Below are 23,951 nucleotides of genomic sequence, written 5' to 3' on the forward strand. Positions count from 1 at the left end.
AGGCAAAGCAGCCAAGTTCTAGACAAAAAAAAACTGAACTAAAAAAACAAAACACCTGAAGGGAGAAGAGCTTCTAGCAGTATGCAGTAACCGTATGCCCTTTTCAAATCATTCCTGACATTTTTTACAGGGACAAACATGTCAGAACAAGACAGGAACAAGAGATGAGTAATCCCTCATCCTCTCTACAAAGCTGCCATGCCACATTCCTACAGCCTTGTTTTTCTCTTACACTGAATTTATGTCAAAATATGTCTTTATTTCAGTAGCTACCTGTTCACACAACACTCCTCTTTCCCAACACCACCTGTAAATCGTTATTGTAAGTGAAAGTGCAATAACAATATGCTCATGGTGCCTAATGGTCCGCAGCAGTACTTAGATAGAGATTTAAGACTCTGTGGTTTCTTCTAAACAACAGAGAACACAAGCTGGATACTCGTCCACTCACTTGCATTGCCTTGCATTGCATTGCCTTACACTGTCAATAAACATTAGCAGGATTTACACTCACTTGCCTTGCATTTGCCTTGCTTTACACTGTCATTAAACATTAGCAGGATTTACACTCACTTGCCTTGCCTTGCCTTACACTGTCATTAAACATTAGCAGGATTTACACTCACTTGCCTTGCCTTACACTGTCATTAAACATTAGCAGGATTTACACTCACTTGCCTTGCCTTACACTGTCATTAAACATTAGCAGGATTTACACTCACTTGCCTTACACTGACATTAGCAGGATTTACATTCAGTTGCAATTAAATCACATTCTGTGGGCTATATAAAGTAATTACCCTGGGTGGACAACAAACTATGAATCTCTCAATCAAGCTTCATCATCCTCTCTCTCTCATACACACACATACAGTACATACTTTTTGCTCACTCACATGCACATACCTCTCTCTCTCTCTCTCTCTCTCTCTCCCCCCTCCCTCCCTCCCTCCCTCAGATTCTCATTCCGTTCCCTCTGACCCCTAAGAATTTAGCCTCTGGCTCGATGTGACATCAGTCATTTGAAAGAAGAAAACCACAACTACAAACTACTCCAACAAGGCTGCTTTTCATAAGCCATGAAGCCATTCAGGACAATGTGTCCGCCTTAAAGTCAAATAGCCACCGGATCAGTAGATATGCTGGGGGGGAGAGGCATCACTGGACAAGAGAAGTGGAGTAGAGAAAGGACCATGAGAGAGGAGAGGAGGAGAGTAAACAGGAGGTTGGGGCACGCTGAAGGAATGAGGTGATTAAATAAGCTAAAAAAGACAGAAACCTATGCAACTAGATGTACCGCAGAGCGGTACAAAATATGACCGCCGCCCAGTCCAGCACATGTTTTCCACAAAAATAAGTCACGCTGAAAGGCATATATGATTCTAACTGTCTCACTGAATTGCATTATGCACACTCAATTCTCACTGGTATCTGCTAGACAACAAGTACCAAAACATGATTAGTTCAAAGATTTCACATGTAATATACATTTTATACAACCCCACCCCCATCTTGCCTGTTCATAATTCTGAGAAATTCTTGAATTGTGTGCATGTGTGCGTGTACATGTTTATGTTTATGTGTGTGTGGGTGTGTGGGTGTGTGTGTGTGTGTGCATGTGCATGTGCTTGTGTGTTTGCCTGTTTATGTGCCTGTGTGTGTGCATGTGCATGCATGCGTATATATGTCTACTGTGTGAGTATGTGTCATACATATGATTACTGTGAATGTATGTGTGTGCGTGTGTATCTGTTTGTGCACATGTGTGCACATGAAATGGGTTAACATGACCCCTGGAGGCAAAAATACGGAAAAAATTGGTCATCCTAGGCCAGGGGTGGGCAAACTTTTTGGCTCAAGGGCCACATTGGGTTTTGAAAACTGGCCGGCGGGCCGCACAACAACCCCCCCCGTTTAGTAAAATATGAATTGCTTAAAAATGCTGCTAATTTTATGTTTATGTTTAACAAATGTATAAATTGTGCACTGTCGCTTTAAGACAGTCGCTTTAATTCACGTTTATTTCTCAATGATCTTCTGCTCTTCGCTATGGCTAGTGCTGTACCTACAGCTGGGCCCTCACAGTTTTTAAATGGTCAGTAGTGGGAACTACTGTTGCCTTCATGATTTCCTTTTAAAACTTTCTTGTAAGAAGGAGATATCAATTATCAACAATGACAAGCCAGCTGGAACCTGCGGCTCTCTCTCCCTCTCGTGAGTGCAGACGCGTTCCCAATTAAATGGATCGCATAATGTTCACGTTAGATCTGCTGCAAAGGAGATAACTAAGAGTTAACTTAGTTTAACATAATGTTATCTCTATTTAACATGATGTTTTGACATTGACATAATGTTCTCTAAGGAGAGTGAAAAGCAGTTTGCAGTAAAGCTAACCAACGTCGTCTCTATCGCAGGAAAAAAATAGCGAGCAGCCTGATAACCAAATGAAATGCTCGGCGGGCTGGATGAAAGTGCTTGGCGGGCCGGATCCGGCCCGCGGGCCGCAGTTTGCCCACCCCTGTCCTAGGCCCTACATTTCTCAAGATATTCACAGAGAACTGTGTCTGCCCTACCCTCCTTTCAGGGGGTCCAGTCCAGTGGGGGGCTACAGATCAAAACGAAAAATGACGGTTCCATGCTATCCATGTGGGGTTACATGCCCACCAAGTTTTGTGTACCCCGGTCTTACAGTGTCCCGGGAATCCTTATTGGTGTACATCACTAAATGTACACATAAATTATTTTATTGTAAGGCCCCCCATGAACGAAAGTACACAAGACTTCGCATGCATTCAGAGGGTGTCATAATGATCCTACACTTTTAATTTCGTGCAGTTTTGACCATGTCAGCCAGAGATATTGTGAAGAAAACACCTAATTTTTTGCTTTTTCATTTTTAACTAGGTGGCGCTATACATGAAATAAGTGGTAATGGGATGGGTTGACATGCCCCCTTAAGACCAACATACATAAAAAAGGTGGACCTCCTAGGCCCTACGGTTCTCGAGATATTCACAGAAAACTGTCTCCGGCCACCTACAGGCCAGTTGGTGTATAGTAACATAAATTAATTTATTGTGTGGCCCCCCATGAACGGAATTCCACGAAACTTGGCGTGCATTCAGAGGGTGTCATAATGATCCTACACTTCCAATTTCGTGCAGTTTTGACTATGTTAGGTCACAGATACCTGCGATTACAACACCTCATTTTTACTTTTTGTGTTTAACTAGGTGGCTATACATGAAATGAGTAGTTATGGAATGGCCCCTTGAGATCAACATACAAAAAAAGGTCCTCCTAAACCCTACGGTTCTCGAGATATTCACAGAAAACTGTGTCTGCCCTACCCTCCTGTCGGGGGGTCCAGTCCAGCTGGGGGGCTACAGATCAAAACGAAAAACGATGGTTCCATGCTATCCATGTGGGGTTACATGCCCACCAAGTTTCGTGTACCCCGGTCCTTCAGTGTCCCGGGAATCATTGACGGAAATTTGGACATGCGAAAAAAAAAAAAAAAAAAAAAATCTGACTAAACCTATATGACCGCCGCTTCGCTGCGCGGCAGTCATAATGACTCATATTCTTGCATTTCATTTAGGTTCATAACGGTGCTATTCATATGTTAACTATGGTTTATGGTGATATCTAATTATGGCTGCATTGAAAATTGATGAAAAATGTGTGTCTTGCAATCTGAAGTGTGTGTGTGTGTGTGTATGTAAGTTTGTGTCTGTTTGTGTATGTGTGCATTGATGCTTTCTCTATCTCTTAGTCAGAGATGATCAGTGACGCACAAAATCTCAAATGAAGCTTCCATGGGGCCTCTCCTTTCATGTGCTGGCCATTTTAACCCACATTTGTTTTGTTGTGCATGTTCTATGTGCATCTCTCTCTCTTTGTGTGTGTGTGTGTGTGTGTGTGTGTGTGTGTGTGTGTGTGTGTGTGTGTGTGTGTGTGTGTGTGTGTGTGTGTCGACATGGCAACGGAGGAGTCTGAACCAATGACCAGAGACAGAGGCTTTCAGTATGCAAACATGGGGGTTCATTATGTCAGCACTGAAACAGAGCTATCGGCTGCACCTGCCTCATTTGATTGGCAAATGAGAGCCGCGCTGCTCGCCTTGCCCGCGGCAAGCTTTTGACTGGTGTGCACGGTAATGACGTGTCTATCTTGAAATCCTCTAAATGATTTTGGACATTAAGCGTTATCATAAAAGGATTTGATAAGGCACATATAGGCTAGATTTATGCAAGTGAACACCTTTTAGACCAGGGGTTCTCAAAGTTTTGATTGGTGAGGGCCAATTCAGAAACCCAACATTGAACTGAGGGCCGTCAAAGGGGCGGGGGGAGAAAACAAAAAAATCCCATTTGTAATGATTTTAATGAGCAGATTGCATCTCTACAGTTTATATTTATTGCATTAAACACATTTTAATTCATAACTGAGGCTAAACCTGGCAAAACTTGTGGAAATCTTAAGAAAAATTGCAATGCACACACAATCCCTGGGGTTCTCTACCCTCTAACAGACAAATTTGGGATATAACAGTTCTGGTTGTAGTCCAAATTCAAGTACAAACCTATTTAGAATAAACAGTCTCAGTGTGCCTTGCTTCTTATCAGCATAGGCCTTATTCTGGGCCAATTCCAGCTACCAAAGCACCACAGGAAAACCTGACGGCCACGAAACACCACTAAATGGAGATTCATTCTTTTCAAAGCACACAGTACAGTTGTACAGTTTTAATAGTTTTACAGATGTTATCAGATGTTATCGCGGGCCGCCAGAAATGTTTCCGCGGGCTGCCATTGGCCCCCGGGCCGCACTTTGAGAACCTATGTTTTAGACGGTCAGAAATTATATGTTAAAAGATTCTGATAAAATAGTATCATAAAAGAACTAAAAATATATTCTCAGGGAATGTGCACAGTGTGTGCATGTACTCAGTTTTAAATGCTGTGAGTTACCTTGCCATGATAACTGATATCTCGGAGAAAGTAATCGAGCCTCACATGCTATTTTTCTTCTATTCTTTTTCTAAGGATTCTTTCTTCTGTCGAGTGTGTTTCGGGGTCGGTCAACATCTCTTTGTTCCAGCTCTGCTTCATTTCCCCAGCACAGCTAAACAAAGTTTTACCTTCACAGTCTGATGGCCAAAACTGGCCACACTCATTATCTCAGAGCCAACTGGCAAAGGCATGGGGAGTTGGCGTCTTAAAGGTGCAAAGCCCACTTTAACATTTCAGTCTTCAGTCTTTTACTGCCGAATGAAATAAACACATCCAGTTGTAAAACAATTGCTGTTCACAGTAATCTCGTCAGTGTGCACCCAAATCAGGGGAGTCGATCGGTCAATTAATCAATAAGTCGACCTTTGAAGCTAAACAAGAGGACTGTAGACTGCCCCCTACTCTTACTTCATTCTACAGCTTATAGTTCAAGACCAAAGTAGCCCTAGCTTGCATGTTATGTGTGTGAGAGGCCTTAAGGAAGGGGTAGAAATAAAACAAGGAAGGTTGGTAAATGGGAAGAAAGAAGTTGATACAGAGAGCAGGAGAGAGAGAGAGGGGGGAGAATGAGGAAGAGGAGGAGGAAGGGCTTTGTTGGGCTCCCCAGCGTCTCTACTCACCTTCAGGTCGCGATGGACCACGCCCATCTGGTGGCAGTGGAGCACGGCCTCTAGGATCTGCTGAATGCAATGACTGCATGCAAACAGCAGGGGGTGTGGGTTAGTGACAAGCTCACACTCACTGTCTGTGCGCGCTTATTGAGACCCGAGAGAGAGAGAGAGAAAGCGCTCCGCTGGTGTGACCGCAGACTGGCAGTGGTGGTGATGATGGCCATCAGGGAAAAAGAACTCCTCATTCTACAGTATAAAATCTACACTTAAGGCTGTTACTGGGTTTGCCAATTTAGTCCCAATTTAGTATATATGGGAAAATCCATACATAATCATATAGCCAAAAAACATTATGCCTTTTTAATTGATACTCTTACAATATTAGCACATTGTTTATGGTCATTGTTTAGTGTTGTGGTAAAGTAAGCTGTAATCCAGTGGGAGATGAGGCTCCTGTGCCACCCCACCATCTGCCCTGGCTGCCGTGGCTTCCCCCAGGCACGCCGCTGCCCTCTCCCCCGGGGCTCAAAACAGAAGTGGTGTTTACTCTGCAGGCTCCTGGGCACAACAGACCCGGGAGGGATGAGGGCAGTGGAGAGTGAGGATGAGGTGGAGGGAGGGGTGGTGCTCTGTCTACCCACCGTCCACTCCAGCCCGGTCACCCCCACCGCACCACCTCCCTGACCCCCTGACCGTTGCACCCCCTAGACCAGGGAGCCACTACTCAAGAGAGATACTGCATGCATGCAATCCTGGGGAATTGTTGGGGATTGTGAGTCAGGTTATATGCATCCATCAACTCTCCAGGAACCGGATCATGCCTCACCCCTCCCTAGATTGGGTGGCGGCGGAGGGGCACTAGTAGCTCTTGGGTGGGTGGGTGGTGGTATCAAGTCGGAGGTCAAGGGTCAGTGAATCGCCATGACAGGGAGGCAAGGAGGTCAGGCGGGCGGGCGGTTAAGGGAGGTGGGGGGGGGGGTGCTCGGTTGTTAATTGTTTTGTCCAGATGTGGCTAGCCACATGTTGACATGTCGGCCCTGGTGCACGTACTAACCTTCAGGTCTCTGTGTACTATGCCATTTTGGTGACAATGATTTACACTTTCTAGAATCTGCTGTATGCAGTGACTGTGGAGAAACAAGGCCAGAGACAGACAAAAGAGAGAAAGGAAGAGAGAGAGAGAGAGAGAGAGAGAGAGAGACAGAGAGAGAGAGAGAAAGAGAGAGAGGGGAGAGAGAGTGTGTGAGAAAGAGTGAAAGTGAACGTGAGAAAGAGAGAGAGATAGAGATAGAGAGAGAGAGAGAAGAGGGAGTTCCAGCCGCAAGACAGAAAACAAAAACAAGACAGGTATATAAAAAGACAAAAACAACATCAACTGACCCCCAGCTATTATGTTAAATCAACTTTTTCAGTCATATGCAAGTGTTTTTCTTTACTTGTTGAAGCTCTTTTGTTCTTTTATTTCTGGGGAATAATGTTTTTGCATATCAATTGAAATAGCTTCCAGTAATAAGTTTAAGAATTTCCAGCCTGAAGAAGTGTGAGAAGTGACCTTGTATTTCCTTATTGGATATGAGCAATGTCCAATCAGAGAACATATTGACAAATGTTTGACATTGTCCCCAAGAAGTATGATGAAACAGACAATAGAAACAAAAGAAACTGAAACTGTAACAGACATGAGAAGTCAATTCTCGAAAGAGCGAAAGAGGCACAAGCTAAACACAATAAGCAACAAGACTACAAATATAAGAAACAGTGAAATGTGAATACATGTGGATCCTCAAAAATAACTTAATGGGGCATTAAATGCTTAAAGTCATTAACACCACACACACCAATGATTACCCATATAAATTCATAAATTAAAGAGGAAGACTTTTCATTACTGTACTTTTGATATTAATCATTAATGTAATCAATTAATGTAATTTTTTACACTAGCTTTGTTTGGCAACACTGTATCCAAACAGCTAATAAAGACACTTTGAATCTGAACCAGAATGTGAGTTCCTCTGCTGTGGGGTGAAGTGTTTGTGTGGACAGCACTGACCTGGCATCTGCTTCGCTATAGTACTCTCTGGCCACAATGTCCTCAAACAGTTCCCCTCCAGTGACTCTGGAAATGTGGAGGAGAAAATGAGACAGTTTAATTCCAGGCTTCAACTTCTGCCGAGCGGCGGGAAACCTGGGCAGCAAGTGCAATTAGTGGTCTAAATTTGCCGTTCAGGGACCGGTGCTGAGGGGGAGACGTTACACAAGGACAGGCTCTGTGCTCGCCAAAAAAAAAGGTCAAACTAACACAGAGATGTGGTAGGCTGGTGCAGCTTTTGATAGGATTCATAGTACCATTTTTTTCTTCTCCTTGCTAAACATGCATTATTTGGAACAGTACTGTGTTCATTCTAATGGGCCCAAACAATGGGACATATAGAACAGTACAGAACTTTCAGTCTATAGCAAAACAAAGAGCACAAACTAGAGCATTGCAGGTATAGTACTTTGAGATGACTCATTTTAACAACCTTTTTCTTTGTGAGGTGACCTTGGGTGTCATTAAATGTGCTTTAATAAATAAAATGTATTATTATTATTATATGACTATTTCTGAATGAAGAGATTTTCAATAAACTACAGCTCCCTGAAATTGCAAAGTAAGGATCTTGCTTATTTGTACACAATTAACAAATAGATTATTTACAAATAGATAACTAACTAATAGATAATTAGGGCCCATGATGTCATTTCCCTTCATGTGAATTTGAGCATGATTATTTTCTACACAGAATACGCTTCTTCCAAACTCATCAACTTTTCCCCCAGCTTGTTAAAACTACACACTTTGCATAGGCTACTTCTGCTGGACTGAAATCACAGATCTCAGATAACCCAGGGTGTGCTAAACAAATCAGAACAGGTCAGTGATTACTGCCATTACAGCAGGGCCTTGTTTTGGTAAACACATGTCCAGCTCCAAGAAGACGGCTTTAGTAAGGTCTAAGACAGAGGAGTGTGAAGGCAGCGTCCAGATTCTGCAGTAGTGGAGCTCATTTCCTCCATTTAATGGCTGTTTATTCAGCCCTTCTCACACTGGCCTCTGAGGGACCTGCCCAATGGAGTAATACTTCAGCAGGGAAAGCACATTTGAATGAGAACAAAATCACAGGATATCCAAATATCACTGTTTGTGACTGTTTGGAATGTTTTATTTGGCTTGCCAGGTTATAAAAAAACATACTTTTAAACCATTTCTTACTTAAAATAACTTGGCCTTTATGTGAAAGCAAAGCCAAAGGGTGTATTCAAGTATATTGTGGTTTTAAAGCCATTAAAGCCTACATCCATTTAATGTACCTTCAAATCTGTAACTAAGTGAAAAGTAATGGACCTTTAACGGCACATCCCTGCCTTGCTCTCTGCCTTCGTGCTGTTCTGTTTCAGACACTTGAAGCTTCCAGACGGGTAATCCAGTACGGCACATTAGCCAAGTCAGAACCAGCACAATACAGGGTGGCTCCATACAGCCAGAGACTTTCTAACGAGGAGACACAGCACTCAAAACATCCTCCATAGAAATGCATGAGCTTAGTGTATAACGCCAATATTGCAGTTGTCTACTACACTGGGTTTTCCCATGCTGCCTTACGCACACAATTTTATTCACACTGCTAGGCAGCCTGGATTCCATGGAGCAAAGTTTCGCCTCAGCTAGGGGACCAATCACAGAACGGAGGGAGGGCAGCAAGACAATGACGACACACCGAAGCCGTTATGAGCTACGTACAGACGCATTTGATAGACATTCGTAGCGCCCAATAAACGGCTCTGGGCATTCGTAAACCACGTTTCAAATACGAGAAAATGAATGTCTAGTTCCTATGTGAATACATCGTGCCAATCATGTGTTGTGATCTCGCCGCTGGAGCAAGATTGGTGAAACCTTGCGCACACGCATTTCTGCATATGGCCGCAGAGGGGAGGGACTTGCCTAAAAGGACTTTGATACAGCATACTCTATCTGGAACTAGGAACAGTGTATTGTGTTTAAAAGAATTGAACTGATCAAGGAATGAAATGTTGTGCACAACATCTGTGTATCCTCTCCACTTCCTGATGAGCCATAACACATGACCACATGATACTATTTGGCTCCATTGCATTTAGCTTAGCTCTTGGAACTTCACAACCTTGCTGAGCTGAATGTTACCATTGCTACCATCTGCCAGTGATCCCATCAGTCGTCACCATAGCACATTTTCGACGTAGCAAAGGATATAGCAGCAGCCACGAAGGGTGGACATTCAGACTCAGGGGTCACACGGATGGGAACACAAATGGAGGGTGGGAGCTGGCAATGAGAAAGGTGGACAATCAGTGAGGGAGATGACCCTCTGGAAAAAGCAATCGTGATAATCCACATCAAACGAGTAGAAACTAGTGTATAGAAACTACAACTATAATGAGTGTGATGATAGCAATGTGAAAATGCATTCTACTTTGATGACAAAGAGAAGCCTGTAAGAATTCTCGGGATAGAGAGCTTGGCAATTTGGCAATTTCTATTCAAGGGCAAGCAAGCAGGTGTTATGCAGTCACGTCATATGGAGTCAATGGTTCGGCTCGAGGCGCTGAGGAATCCAACGGATGATTAAACCTTCCTCACCTTGTACGTGTCTTAGGGCAGCAAATCGTTCAGAGTTTTATCGATTAGCTAATTGAGTGCACGCTACACTCCCTCAGTTAATTAGCAACACAGTGCTCCTTTGAGAAAAAGCTTGGTGTTTGGGAAGCAGATCAAGCAAAAGGAGGTTAGGCTGGCCAAAATGAAAGTGCACAGCTTCCCACACACACGAGCACTCAGACCAAGATGGCTTTCATGAATAAGAGAGGCCCAGGAATTGTTAGCACTTTAAGTGATGAAATGACCATAGTGCAATCGCCTTTGGGCCTTCCATAAAAAGCCAACTGACAGAGAGAGAGAGAGAGAGAGAGAGAGAGATGAAATGATGAGAGAGACTAGACCAGAGGGCAGTCTGTCAACTCTCTTCCCCCGGCACTCGGCCAACCGTCACTATTCACAGAGTTGTGACTCACGCTGTTGCATATTCACAACTTCCCACTCGGCTGTCGGCGGCAGCCGGCTTTTTCCGAGAGAAAAAAAAAGGTTGTGCATATCTGATGGGCAGGCTGCCCAGGTACACCCAATTACAAAGTACAGAAATATCACCTGCCTTTCATTTCCCCCTGGACCACTGTGGCACTTCCACATTCAACACAGAGAGTGATGGGAGGAGGTTTTGACATTCAATAAGTGCAGGAAGAAATGTTCATGCAGTATGAACCTGTGCAGCATGCTATAATTTATGTTACTTTCTTGACCTTTTCACAAGTCAAGAACATTTAATTCTTTCTTACTTTGTTTGGCCAACTACTCTGTTCTTTCTGATTTTCCATCTTTTTTTTCTGCTAGTCCCTTCCATCAAATCCTTACATGTCATTAAACATGGCGTGAATTATAAACACACAAATAAACAAAACGCATTCAAATGTAGGCTGTAGACAGTTAAACAGATGTTTGTAACCAGCTAGTCCCCCACCCCTCAACAGAGTACAGTTCATGCTTTAGAGGAGACGCCTCTGAGACAGACGGACAGATGAACGGCCGAGAACATCGTGTAGAAACGCGCTGACAGCTGCAGCTGCTGGCGGTGGCAACGTAATTAGCATGGAGCCCACTCAGCTCATCACTGTCATATTAAACACAAACATTGCCTTGGATTTCAGAGCTCATTTGGAGCGTTATGGGGGAAGGGTGGTGCAGGTGAAGGTGCTGTGAAGAGGATGTTTAACTGCAGGTACTACATATGCTGTTGGGCTTTCTTACATTTATTTCCATACTGTTTTTTTTTTTAATGCATATCTAATTTTTAATGCATATCTTTTTAATGCATATCATATAGTGTGTATCTTGGAGATGCTGGATCCATGCATCAGTAATGGGCCAGCCATACAGTACATATTTCATGTTTATGAGTGAGCTATGTAAACACACACACATGCACGCACACACACACACACACACACACACACACACACACACCTGCATAGAATCAATGTAACGATTCTGTATAATGGATGTCACAAGAAGCTCACAGCAAATCCCACTAGAGACCTCTGCTGCCAAAGTTCAAAGGTCAACAAGTAATACAGGGGTGGCAAGGTGATGAAGACATCCCATCCTTTGGGGAGAGATACGGCAGATTAAAGAGACCACTAATGGTCTCATGCTTTCAGCTCTGACCATCTCTTCTACCTCTGGAAAGGAAGCGTTTAGAAAAGGAACAAGTTGTACAAGTCAAATGTACAAGTCTTTCTGCACACAGAAACTGTCATTAAAAAACCTGCTAACATATATCGGTAGATCATATTTTTATAAGTACTGTAATAAGCCCCAAGAAGCTAGCCTGGCTCTGCCTGTCTACGTACTTCCGTACATTACTCTGCGAAGTCACGAGAGTCTGGTATCCAGGCTACCAAGAAGCTGTAGGTTCCAGTGATTTCAGAACAGCTAAGGGGTTGTTAGGTATGAAATATATATCCACTATCAGAATGGTTGCCAAGCAATGCCACTCTAACTTGTATATCAATGTGTGGTGGCAAGGTAGAACGAAATGTGGTCAATGTTTTACAGGTTTTACAATGGCGTTGAACGTGATTCAGTCAATCATACTCAAGGACCAGAACTATCCATTTTAGAATGTCCATGTTTGTCACTGTATGTTGTTATATCATAAAACATTTTCAAAACTTGTATGACAAACTTGTTCTTAAATTTAGATAGGAAATGAGCAAATGCACACAGCACATAGACTGCAGACACGTTTGCTCTGATAATGACCTGCTACCCAAAGGAATGTGGATACTGATCCAGTGTGTGCCGTAGATCCCCATTTTGCTGTAACCGATTAATTCTGGGCCTGTTGGGGGGTAAATGAACTGGCCCACAGATACATTGATCCAAGGCAGTAAATTGTGACCAGTTCTAATGATTACTTCCACAAATCTACCGGGAATAGTTTAGCTTCACTGGAGACCTTTAAGAAGACATTTTATTGAGCTACACTGTTTCATACACAAGACTGTAATAGGCAACTACTTTGAAAGATTATGCTGCCTCGAGTTAGACCAATGGCTTCTGAAAAGTGACAAGTTGCTTGGTTGAAAAGGACCCTTCTATCTCCCGGAGGAAAAACCTTGCACTACTATATGTCATATGCTCATCTCACCCCAAAAAGACTGAGAACTGACAAAGGTGTTTTATTGTTACTCTCTTAACAGCTGGAAACTGTGAGTGGGCTATTATCCTCAATGGATCTCTGGAATGACTTTTCAAAAATTACCCTTGTGAGCGTTTCAGTGGATTCTTACTGAATTCTTCTCTGGAGTCAAGTCATAGAACCCTAGATTATTCTTCCCTGGTACAAGAATAGCCATGGTTATTTCTCTAGGCAAGCTTGAATGTAGTCAATGGCAACTAGATAGACTTTAAAAACAGTGCTGGTATGTGATGTGACTCTTTACCTGTGGGCTCTTTTGCCTGGGAAATTTCCCTGTGCTACAATATCCACGATGCTATGACAACAATAACAACAATAAAATTGAATGTTGGTGTTTTGAAGTGATAAAAGCAAACATTACTTACAAATCGAAGACAAGGTAGTGGAATCCTTCTTCAGATATGCTGTCATGAAGCCGCACTTGAGAAAAAAGACAGAGAGACGAAGGAGAGGAGCAGAAGGGAAGAAGAGAGGGAGAAGAGACGAGTGTTATTTACAAATCAACCAATCACACAAATGAATCGCAACCCATACCCATAGATTCATGGCAACTGGTCATTGGCAAATGTCAGAGATGAGTTTTTATTCATCATCCAGCTCTACGTCCCCTCTCATCCACTATTGCCCACTGATGAGCGTCTGCCATGTCGGCCTTCCACCAACACTAAGAGGTCACACTTGACTCTTCTTCTGTGATCCCTCATTGGTGGACTGTTTAACCTATTGCTCTTCATTCTAGCAATATCTTCAGACTCATCCATATCTGTGTGTATGTGTGTGTGTGTGTGTGTGTGTGTGTGTGTGTGTGTGTGTGTGTGTGTGTGTGTGTGTGTGTGTGTGTGTGTTCGTGTTCGTGTGTGTGTGAGTGAGTGAGTGAGAGAGAGAGAGAGAAAGAAAGAAAGAAAGAAAGAGAGATTGAGCCCTTCTCCAAATATATAAGAGGGAAAGACTACTCCATTACTGATATGATCCTTTTCAGAGGGGCCGCTGGGTCTCTTGGAGCCTCCACACATCATTTGAGATGCCGTGTCAAAGCTAACGTGACATGAGCCCAGAACAGAGCGTCCCAGTGTATTACCACAGGGCTGAGGTGTAATGTCTCCGCATGGGTGCTGCCGTGGAGTTTACGTGCACAGTACAGAGTGTGAAAAGCAACTTACTCTTTTGGAAGGAGACTAACGCGTGATGGTGAAGTTGGCTTTAAATCTGAATATGGCAATGCAGAATCAAACTCATGTTTTTGTATTTTTTTTCTTTCTCTTTTTTGTCCAGACAAGCACACTGGGGGAAATACAGGACTTAATGGTCCTTTCCATTTACCCATGAAGACATACCAGCCATGTTTCCATCAAGCGTAATAATGTGAATTTTGAACGCTCAAAAATTGAAATCCCAAGTGGAAACAGCTGTTCACAACTCCTCCCTTGATTGGGAGCGTATCCATATTTAATTAGCATAATAGAGGAAATGGAAACACACAGACTTTTCCTTTAGCCGAATGATTAAGCCCCTCTACACTATACTACACTACCCCTATACAGTATGAACTGATCTGAGAGTCAGGAGGCAGGGGTGGAGGGGGAGTTGGAGGGGGAGGTGGAGGGAGGGGTGGAGGGGGAGGTGGGGGGAGGTGGAGGGGGAGGTGGAGGGAGGGGTGGAGGCAGGGGGCTGGGGGGAGGGGGCTGGGGCTCCCCTTTCATTTTGTCTCTCCTCTCAGTTCTGAGTGACAATCAGTGTCAGCAGGAGCACTCTGGACTGATGACAGCCAGCAGCTCGCACACTAGAAATGGCAACAGCCATTAAGACCCTGGAGGACTCAGGCAAGTGTGTGTGTGTGTGTGTGTGTGTGTGTGTGTGTGTGTGTGTGTGTGTGTGTGTGTGTGTGTGTGTGTGTGAGTGAGTCAGAGTGCGAGAGAGAACAGGAGGTTATGAGTGTGCATGCGTGTGTGTGTGTGTGTGTGTGTGTGTGTGTGTGTGTGTGTGTGTGTGTGTGTGTGTGTGTGTGTGTTCATTAAACCAACGATATACCAGCCTAAACAATTCCCCAAGTAATCTCAGAGATGAATGAGAAGGCGTGACCCTTTTGGAGGGGAAAGAAATGGAGATGTACAGAGATAGCAGGGGGAGGGGGGCATACAAAGAGAGGGATTCTTTACCCTTTGGGACAACATACACCCCCATCTTAGTGATGTTTACAGTCAGGGTCTCAAAGACAACATCTCCTTGGTGGAAAAAGCTGTGGCCACTCAAATCATCTGTTGTCAACAACACACGGCTAAAGACATCATTACTATGACAGGCATGTTGTTGAACCCTCACTTTTATCTTAATGACAGGGTGTACCACTGGCTGAAATTGACATAATCTTGAAAGCTACTTGTCTATACCCTAGGAGAGTGTGTGTGTCATGAAAGCTGAGCTCAAATGGGTTTGGCAACTGACCTGTGCATGAGATGCACCATGGAAACTGAGGCATGTCTGACCGCATGTTTTTGCCTGATCTCGGAGTGTTTATGTAAAACTGGCTTTGAGGTTTTAGCTGCACTGGCGTCAATTCTGTGTTTATCCTCTCCAAAAATGGAGAGTGAAGCGGGGAGGAGAGGACATGGCCCAGCCGCTATTTTCCATGCCTGTAAAATAGATCCAGGAGCCCACAAACACCATTTTACTGCACCACACCGTAAATCACTTGTGCAGGGCCTTCAACACCCCCCACACACACACACACACACACACACTCCCTCTCCAGTAAAAGATGGAGTTGTATTTGCATTACCTCCTCTAACGTTTAATGGGGAAGGCACACACACAAACACAAACACAAACACACACACACACACACACACACACACACACACATAAACAGCCTGCAGTTTCATCTGATCATCCACAGTGGCTGATTGGCAGTGGCTAGGTTATGGAACGGTCATTGTGCACTACAAACCCACAGAAGATGACCCCCCCTCCCCAATTGAACAGCTTGTCTGTCTATCTATCATTCTATCCATTTCTCCATAAATCCCACCAGATATCTCAGGAGGCCGAGTAGACTGGTCAATCTGTGAGGCTTGGGGGGAAAGATGGCACCTACGGAGAGCAACCTTGGCCTCATCATCAGTCGTCTGGTAGAGTTTCAGGATCTGCTGTTGTGTGCTTTCTGCCTGGTTTCCCTCGCTCTGTGTCTCCTCCTCCTCCCTCATTGTAAAGCCGTGTCATTAGAATGGTGTTAATTACAGGCCCCCGCTCCCACGCTTGTCTGCCACCGACCTCCAGGCTTACCCATGAGCCTTTGCTAAAATGTGGCTAAGCAGCCGTGGGGGTGGCGAGGTGAAGCAGCCCTCCCTCTGTCTTCACCCCCACTACCCCAACCCCAACCTCCAACTCACACCCCCATCGCAAATCTGCAATAACAAGGGGCTTTGTTGTCAGGCATGCTCTGTGCCATTTCAAACACAGGGTATTTTCAAAAGTCTATTTAATGTGGGGATGACGTCTCTGCGGTGTGTGTGTGTGCGTGTGTGTGTGTGTGTGTGTGTGTGTGTGTGTGTGTGTGTGTGTGTACGTGTGTGAGTGATGCCTGCTAAATTTGCACGGCGGTTGTGAGACACACCATTGCCGTTTTAATGATCATGGCAGCCAGAGCCTGTGAAACAGACTGGAAATAGAGAGAACACCAATACTGATACTGAAAAAAAAATACTGTAAATAAGAATAAGAAGAATAAGAATATTGATTCTAATACAAGCAATAAGGAATCCAATAACATATTAGACAACGCTACTCTCAAACTTCCCTGGGGTGTCACATTCTGGGAGTACAAAACTTCTGACAAAACACTATGGGGAAATGCCAGTGCACAATGGTGATGGACACAAGTGCGTTCCGTACTGCTGTAGGGTGTTCATGTATGGTGACACACCCCGCATTAAAACTGCCAAGTGACCTTTGCATGCACAACCCACAGAGCACACATGTGGGAGCTACCACTGTGACATCCCAGTGAAATGATACGGTGCAGACTGCTGTATAGATAAAGCAGTGGGGAATGTGTTTATGAGCAGCACCATTTCCCAGACAAGCTATGTTTAGTCTCTCTCTTTGTGTCTGTGTATGTGTGTGTGTATGTGTGTGTGTGTGTGTGTGTGTGTTTGTGTGTGTGTGTGTGTGTTGGTAGTTGTTAGTATCGTGTCTGGAGGCGTGTGCAAGTGTCAAAGGGTGATGATATAATCTAGCAACTTTGATGATTCTTTACTTTTTTCTTTTCTGTCAAGTATATATGTTTAAGTAAGTATATATACTCTTTTGATCCCGTGAGGGAAATTTGGTCTCTGCATTTATCCCAATGAATTAGTGAAACACACTCAGCACACAGTCAACACACAGTGAGGTGAATCACACACTAATCCCGGCGCAGTGAGCTGCCTGCAACAACAGCGACGCTCGGGGAGCAGTGAGGGGTTAGGTGCCTTGCTCAATGGCACTTCAGCCGTGCCTACTGGTCGCGGTACGAACCGGCAACCCTCCGGTTACAAGTCCGAAGCGCTAATCAGTAGGCCACGGCTGCCCATCTGTTTACATCTGGATACACAGTAGAGAGTCATGGTTGTGGTCTGTCTGTATTGTGTGTGTGTGTGTGTGTGTGTGTGTGTGGTGTGTGTGTGTGTGTGTGTGTGTGGAGGGGGGAGGTACAATAGTGGAGTACCGGAAGGTTGCGTATGAAGGGGGAGGTCAACAGTTGGACTTACCGATGTTGGGATGCTTCAGCAGGCGACAGATGCGAGCCTCCCTCTCCAGCTTCTGGTGGTCTATGGGCACAGGGAGAGAGAAGAGGAACCGTGTCATGAGCCACAGAGCAAACTGAGCACCTTATCAACAGCAAACAGGAACCACAGCCCTGCATATTAGGATTGACTACTGTACCTTTACATGGACAACAAACATCTCCTACTGTAGGAGCAGGGTTTTAGTTTTATTTCATCACAATTTCAGAACCCTAGATAAGCCCTAAGTCTTGAGAAATCCCTTTCTGCTAGCTGGAGTACTCCAAGAGAAACTGGGATGCTGTAGCTGATTAGAACCAAAGATAACAGAGCGGCACTCAGTAACCGGGATGCTAGTATCCATCATGTAAACTGGGATAAGTGCATCTAAGCCACTGTTAAGTTGAACAAGAATCGTATTACATTACATTCTTACAGAGACCACAAGTCTGTACTATGTGCAGTCAATCAGAAAGTGTCATATTCCCTTAGCATAACAGCAACTGATCCATGTGAAAAATGAGCATAGACCATACGTGATTAAAACTACTTGTACTTTAGGTGTTTACAGAAAAATAGAGATGACAACATGAGAGGACGAGTTCGGCAGAAAGAGAAGCAGAAAAACAGTAGCCTAGGTCAGAGAAACAGTAGGTCAGAGTCAGGCTAGTGCATGCACAACACTTGCTAATTCACACAGTGACTCACATTTGTTACAACAGTGAGACAGTTTTAAATACCAAGATTAGGTATATAGATAAACACCTACGGATAAACAGATAAAACCATATCAAAATCCCGCCACATAACCTGTGTTGGTGTCTAGCGCATTCATGATACCAGAAACACAGAAGTGAATAATGCATCTCACGATGCATTTACTTTTTTCCTGTGGCTTTTCCCCCCACCTCAAATGACCAGAACGCTGCCACTCAGAGGGCAGGAAATAATGAATCCATAATTCATTTGAACCCGCGAGGATGAGAGTGTAAACAGCGTGAGTGCTTCATAACAGCGCGTTTGTGGAAGGCAGAGTCAATAATTACCGACTGCAGTGGAAGCCTGCAGAGGGGAGCAGGCGGGGTGGGCATGGGGGCTGCACTGAAGTCACACTCCCGGGGGACAGGGGACAGTGTGTGTGTGTGTGTGTGTGTGTGTGTGTCCGTGTGCACCTTTTTGTGCATCTTATGTCCAACTTGTCATGTGTGTGAGTGCAGAGGCCAGCTGAAGAGTCGAGGCAGACCGGGCCCTGCTGTTGCTGAGTGACCGCTCGGTGACCGCTTAAATTTCCCTGTCAGTGGTTGAAGTTGCCTTTCCTACCTCAGTTTGGAATAAACACACAGAGGTCATTTTAGCCGATTTGTCACTTTGTAGTGTAACTTTGTAAGTCTTCTTTCTAAAGTGGTTCTGAGACTGAGATGTTCTGAGATGTTTTTCAGGTATCAGTGTCTGTAGATGTAACAGAGCTAGAGAGGTAGAAAAAAAACAAAACAAGAATCTCTTCAATATTGTAGAATGCACTTTCAATTCCTCCATGTCTCAATTAGGTTTTACATATTGTAAAAAGAAAGAAACATGTGTGAATTATTTATATGTGGTACAGTAGATCTCACTGACTGGTTGTGAAATATTCACCGTGTAAGTATTTCATGAAGCTCATCCTGGGTTTGTTTTGACACTGGGTGCACATGGAGCTCCTGGAGCTTCCTAAACATCAGGAGCTTAAGTCTCTTATATAAAAAGCTCCCCTGCATTGTGTTTTGCTCTGAAAGTATCACAAACACTTCCAAGTGCACCGTCTCTTTGTATCCATACTTGATTTGTTTTGTCCCAGTGTGGACTCTACTGGCCCTTTGACCGAGCGCTCAGGGCATCCCACTGGATCTCTGGCGGCTCACTGTACCGCTGCCGTCGGAGAGATCAGAGTGGTACTGGGATCAGAGGATGGCAGACGTCTTGACCTCTCACCTTTACCACATTGCCTCTCTGTCTGATTGGTCCATCTCTGAGATATCTGCATGTCTCTCGGTTTGTGTCTATGTACATCTATCTATCCATCTCTCCCTCTGAACATCTATTGCTCATCTGTTTCTTTATGCAACCCTCACATCCCTTTCTCACTCTCCAATCTATCCATTCAGTTATCTCTCCATCTATTTAAACATCTATGCATCATCTCAACCTTCACCCTCTCACTCCAATCTACCCGGCAACACTCAACTCAGCGGTGATTAATGAGAGCTATTCTAATTCCATTTATCAAACATTCATACCACAAGATTAGAAGGGATCCATTTAGGTCTGCCCATGTCCTTCCCTGATCTTGGGCCTGAAGATGGGACCGTGGCTCCAACAGGAGACGAACCAATAGTCAGACTCTATAACCTTTTATTGAGTGCACAGGTTTACAGCTATATCCTAATGTAGTGGACTCTCCAAGGTCCATTGTTACTGTATACAAATATTGTTTTTTTTTCACCCCTGTACGTAGTGTGGATTGTTTCATCAATATGCTCAGTTATTGCTCCTCAATTTCCCTTTTCTGACAAGGTATATTGGGTTACAGGTATGGTTGGTTTGGGTCATTTTGACCAAGTGCTTTGTTATGCTTTCCCCATTTTTCATAAGTTTTTTTTGATGCACCACTTGGACTGTTTCCACAAGCAATTATTATTATTATTATTATTATTATTATTATTATTATTATTATTATTATTATTAATTTGTTTTGCTGAAAACCACTAGGCAGAACCAGAGTTGCGACAACTCCATTGACGCTAATGTTCCATTTTTTTCCAACAATGGCAGTTAATGGAAGCCTCAAATAGTTCCCGGAAGTTAACAATTAATAATAGCAGCAGTGCAGTTACAGCAGTATAGACTGTTTGTAGCCAACATTTCAGACTCAGATTTACATTCCTTTGCCTCATCCGAATAATAATAAAATTAATAATAACAGTAATAGTAGTAAAGTAATAGTAGGCTAATAGCCTATTTATGTATCGACTATGACTTTTCTGTTGCTCAGTCTTTATCAGTTCCTCATCAAATAAATTAAAAGAGGCTAAAAGTCCAATAAATGTGCCACACGTAATAGCCGAATATAAGATACCCCTTGCCAAACCCATTTCAATTAGGCACCACTACACCACCACGAACAAGCTGTCATTAAGTTTTTGCGTTTAGTAGGCCTACAACTTTTATGACGTGACATTTCTTGGGCATTTAGCTCCACCATCATGTCAAGTTGTAGGCCATGCTTATCTAGGCTATGGATTTAAGTGGCTTAAAGGCAGCAAAAGTGGGATATAGTGCAACTGCTTCCCCAAAACAATTCCTCCATAACTGTGTATATTTAATAGTTTGATATGTGGATAACTTTCAGTGGACTAAACAAAAGGTAAAGATTTTGTTATCACAAGGCCACATATAGCCAACTTTGCTATAGCCAAGTTATCCACATATAGCCAACTTTGTTTGCAGCAGTGAAGCTGAGTTTGTTGTTAACATTGTTGGTAACTGTCAGGGAATTTAACCCCAACATATAGATACAAGAACCACAACACGTAGTATGGCTTTGCCCACAAACTCTGGTACCAAGAGTAGAGCCTGCTAATGTAAGGAAGAATTCCTCACACCATCAGTCTCTGACTCTGCAGCCCAAAAGCTGTGTCTTTTATTGTACAGATGCACACAGAAAATAGGAAGCAAGACATAGCGACTTCATTGTGACATACTCTTATCTCACCCACACACACACACAGACAGGGTGCAGTTCCTGTCTGTCTGGGTGCACACTTAACTTGTACTCTCTGTTCTTAGAATTCAGCACAACAATATTTCTGCTTATTATACGGCTCTTCACAATGCTAGTAGAACGCTCCATTGACTTGAATGGGATTTCCCAAAGTTCTACGGTAAAATATATTCATGTAATTACCGCTGCAAACATATAATTACCGCTGTCAATGGCAACGGGTTTTGTGCTTCTGATACATCTTCCATATCACTACGCAGACGGTTGATCAGCTGTGTTCTAAAGAATGTTTGATTCAAGTTCAGCAGCGTGTGTTGTTGCAAACTATTTGTTTCTCAGCAAATGTCACGATGAACGGTAACAAATAGGCTAGGCTATGTAGGTTAAAGTCATATCGTGGGGAGTTTATTATTTCGTTTTGGCAAGTAGCCGTGTAATAAGCGGGATAATGTATAGAACGCCGGTCATTACTGGGAAAACAAGTCCCTTCAGGGTGGAACAAGACCCCTCCGCTGCGCGTCGGGGCCCGGTTCGCCCTCTCGGGACTTATTTTCCCAGTAATGACCGGCGTTCTATACATTATCCCTTACATAAGAAACACTAACAAGTACATTGACTCTTTGCACTTACTAATCATATCCATGATCTGTCCATACACAGATAAATAAATTGCATCCAAAGCAAAAGAGGCACCCCTTACTGAAAACTATGTAATGCAAGTTGCCCAGTCAAAATACACGTGTATGAGTTGATTCTGTGTATTATTTCCAGATTAACAAGTAAGATGATAAAAAGGAAGAAAGTCATGGATAGTAAGAAAGAGATATAGAAATGAAAGAATGAGAGATAAAGAGGAGAGAGACAGGCTGCCAGAGGACGGAGAGAGAGTCAGAGAGAGACAATGAGGAGGGGAGAGTTCCTTTCCCTGGGGAAATAAGACCCGCTCCAAGACTGGCACTGCTAATCTTAATAGTCAAGTTCAATTGAACTGAAGATGCATCCATAATCCTTCCTCTAATCATGGCTCCTCACGGAGCTCTCCAGCACTCGGGATCCGCCTCTTTAAGTAATAGAGCAGCCCTGCCATCTAAATCTCTACAACTACTGTAGATGCCCTCTAGGACACCACGCCCAAATCCAGCCAAGCCAATCAAACATGGCAGCACACTTAGCAACGATTTCACTCACTCCTAATCCTAGCTACCTGGATCAAATGAGATTCATTCTTTGCAACAAAAACACTTCCTCCAATCAAATGTGCTTTCTTTGAGATGTAATCCCAGATGGACAAGTCAGATGTGTTATTACAGGCCCATGAAACTAGGGGCTTTATGCCGCCCAGGGGGGCTCTCCCCTGTTGGTCTTGCTAGGCCTTTCCCTGCAGGTGCATTTGCCGCAAATGAAAGCCACTCTTTGCGAGCCCTCCAATGAAATCATCTCTCTTTAAGATGCAATCCCAGATGGACCACTCAGATGTGCTTTTACAGGCTCTTAGAATCAGGGGCTTTGTCTGTCTTGCTAGGCCTCTCCCTGGCGGAGCGGTTGTGGCCTCAGCTCCTAATCTCTGATGTAACAGGATTTAAAGGGAGGTAAGTGTTGACTTGATGCTTCGCTTGTGTCGTCGTCAGCGGTGGCTCTCTCTGAGGTCCGCCTACCATTACACAAGCCCATTACAGCACGCTTAACATGACCACTAAACCTGAACTCCGGTCAGCAGGAAAGAGAGATGAGATGGAGAGAAAGACAGAGGGAGAGGAGGGATAGACACAATCTCTCCCAGCACAGAAATTAAGGCATCAGTTGACTTGAACATAAAAGAATTCAAATTTAATTCAAATAAGTGCAGTGACAGAGCAAATGTAAAGCCTTGCAGGACATGGTTGAGTAAATCCAATGACCTCTTTACCTTGACTGGATTATATGACCCTATGGGCCACTTCGCTTAATGTACCATCACCATCATGCTATGGACTACACTCTATACAGTTTACCAGTAGCCTATTGTCCACAATCAGATCCATTAACTCATCAACAAATCTATAACATAAACAAATCAAGTCAAAACAGCAACAACCTACTCATGACTTAACATTAATCCATTAGCTACCCACTTATAAGAACCTTAGCAACAGATGTCGCATCAAACTCTCATAATTGGAGCACAGACATCAAACTTCACAGATGGTGTACCAGGTTCATTATCAGTGAATATGCCACACACACATGCACGCGCACACACACACACACACACACACACACACACATATAAACACACGCATGCACGTGCACACACACACACACACACACACACAGCTGGAACTGTTTTTGTTCATTTGTTAGTTTGATACGTTTGTTAATAGTTTATTTATATTACGGTAAATCATTCCACCTTCTTAACTGTATACTATTGTCTACACTGCACTATATATCTTATACTGTTTATGCACCACCATACACCATACTGTGTTTAT

General features: G+C 43.6%; 1 protein-coding gene across 16 annotated transcripts in view; it reads right to left on the reverse strand.

The window, feature by feature from the left end:
• Window positions 1-23,951, reverse strand: part of camk2d1 (calcium/calmodulin-dependent protein kinase (CaM kinase) II delta 1) — an 86,182-nt gene that overhangs the window by 25,801 nt on the left and 36,430 nt on the right. For 10 of the 16 annotated variants that reach the window (XM_048236845.1, XM_048236850.1, XM_048236853.1 and 7 more), the window contains exons 3-6: window positions 17,709-17,768; window positions 13,329-13,383; window positions 7,680-7,745; window positions 6,681-6,753 (exon numbers count right to left, since the gene is read on the reverse strand). In XM_048236845.1, coding sequence (XP_048092802.1) covers window positions 6,681-6,753; window positions 7,680-7,745; window positions 13,329-13,383; window positions 17,709-17,768 — 254 coding nt within the window. Of the gene's footprint in view, window positions 1-5,635; window positions 5,709-6,680; window positions 6,754-7,679; window positions 7,746-13,328; window positions 13,384-17,708; window positions 17,769-23,951 lie in introns of those variants that run through there. The other 6 variants (XM_048236847.1, XM_048236854.1, XM_048236856.1 and 3 more) reach the window with 2 other exon arrangements.

Source organism: Alosa alosa, chromosome 24 (genome assembly GCF_017589495.1).
Source record: "Alosa alosa isolate M-15738 ecotype Scorff River chromosome 24, AALO_Geno_1.1, whole genome shotgun sequence".
NCBI lineage: Eukaryota > Metazoa > Chordata > Actinopteri > Clupeiformes > Clupeidae > Alosa > Alosa alosa.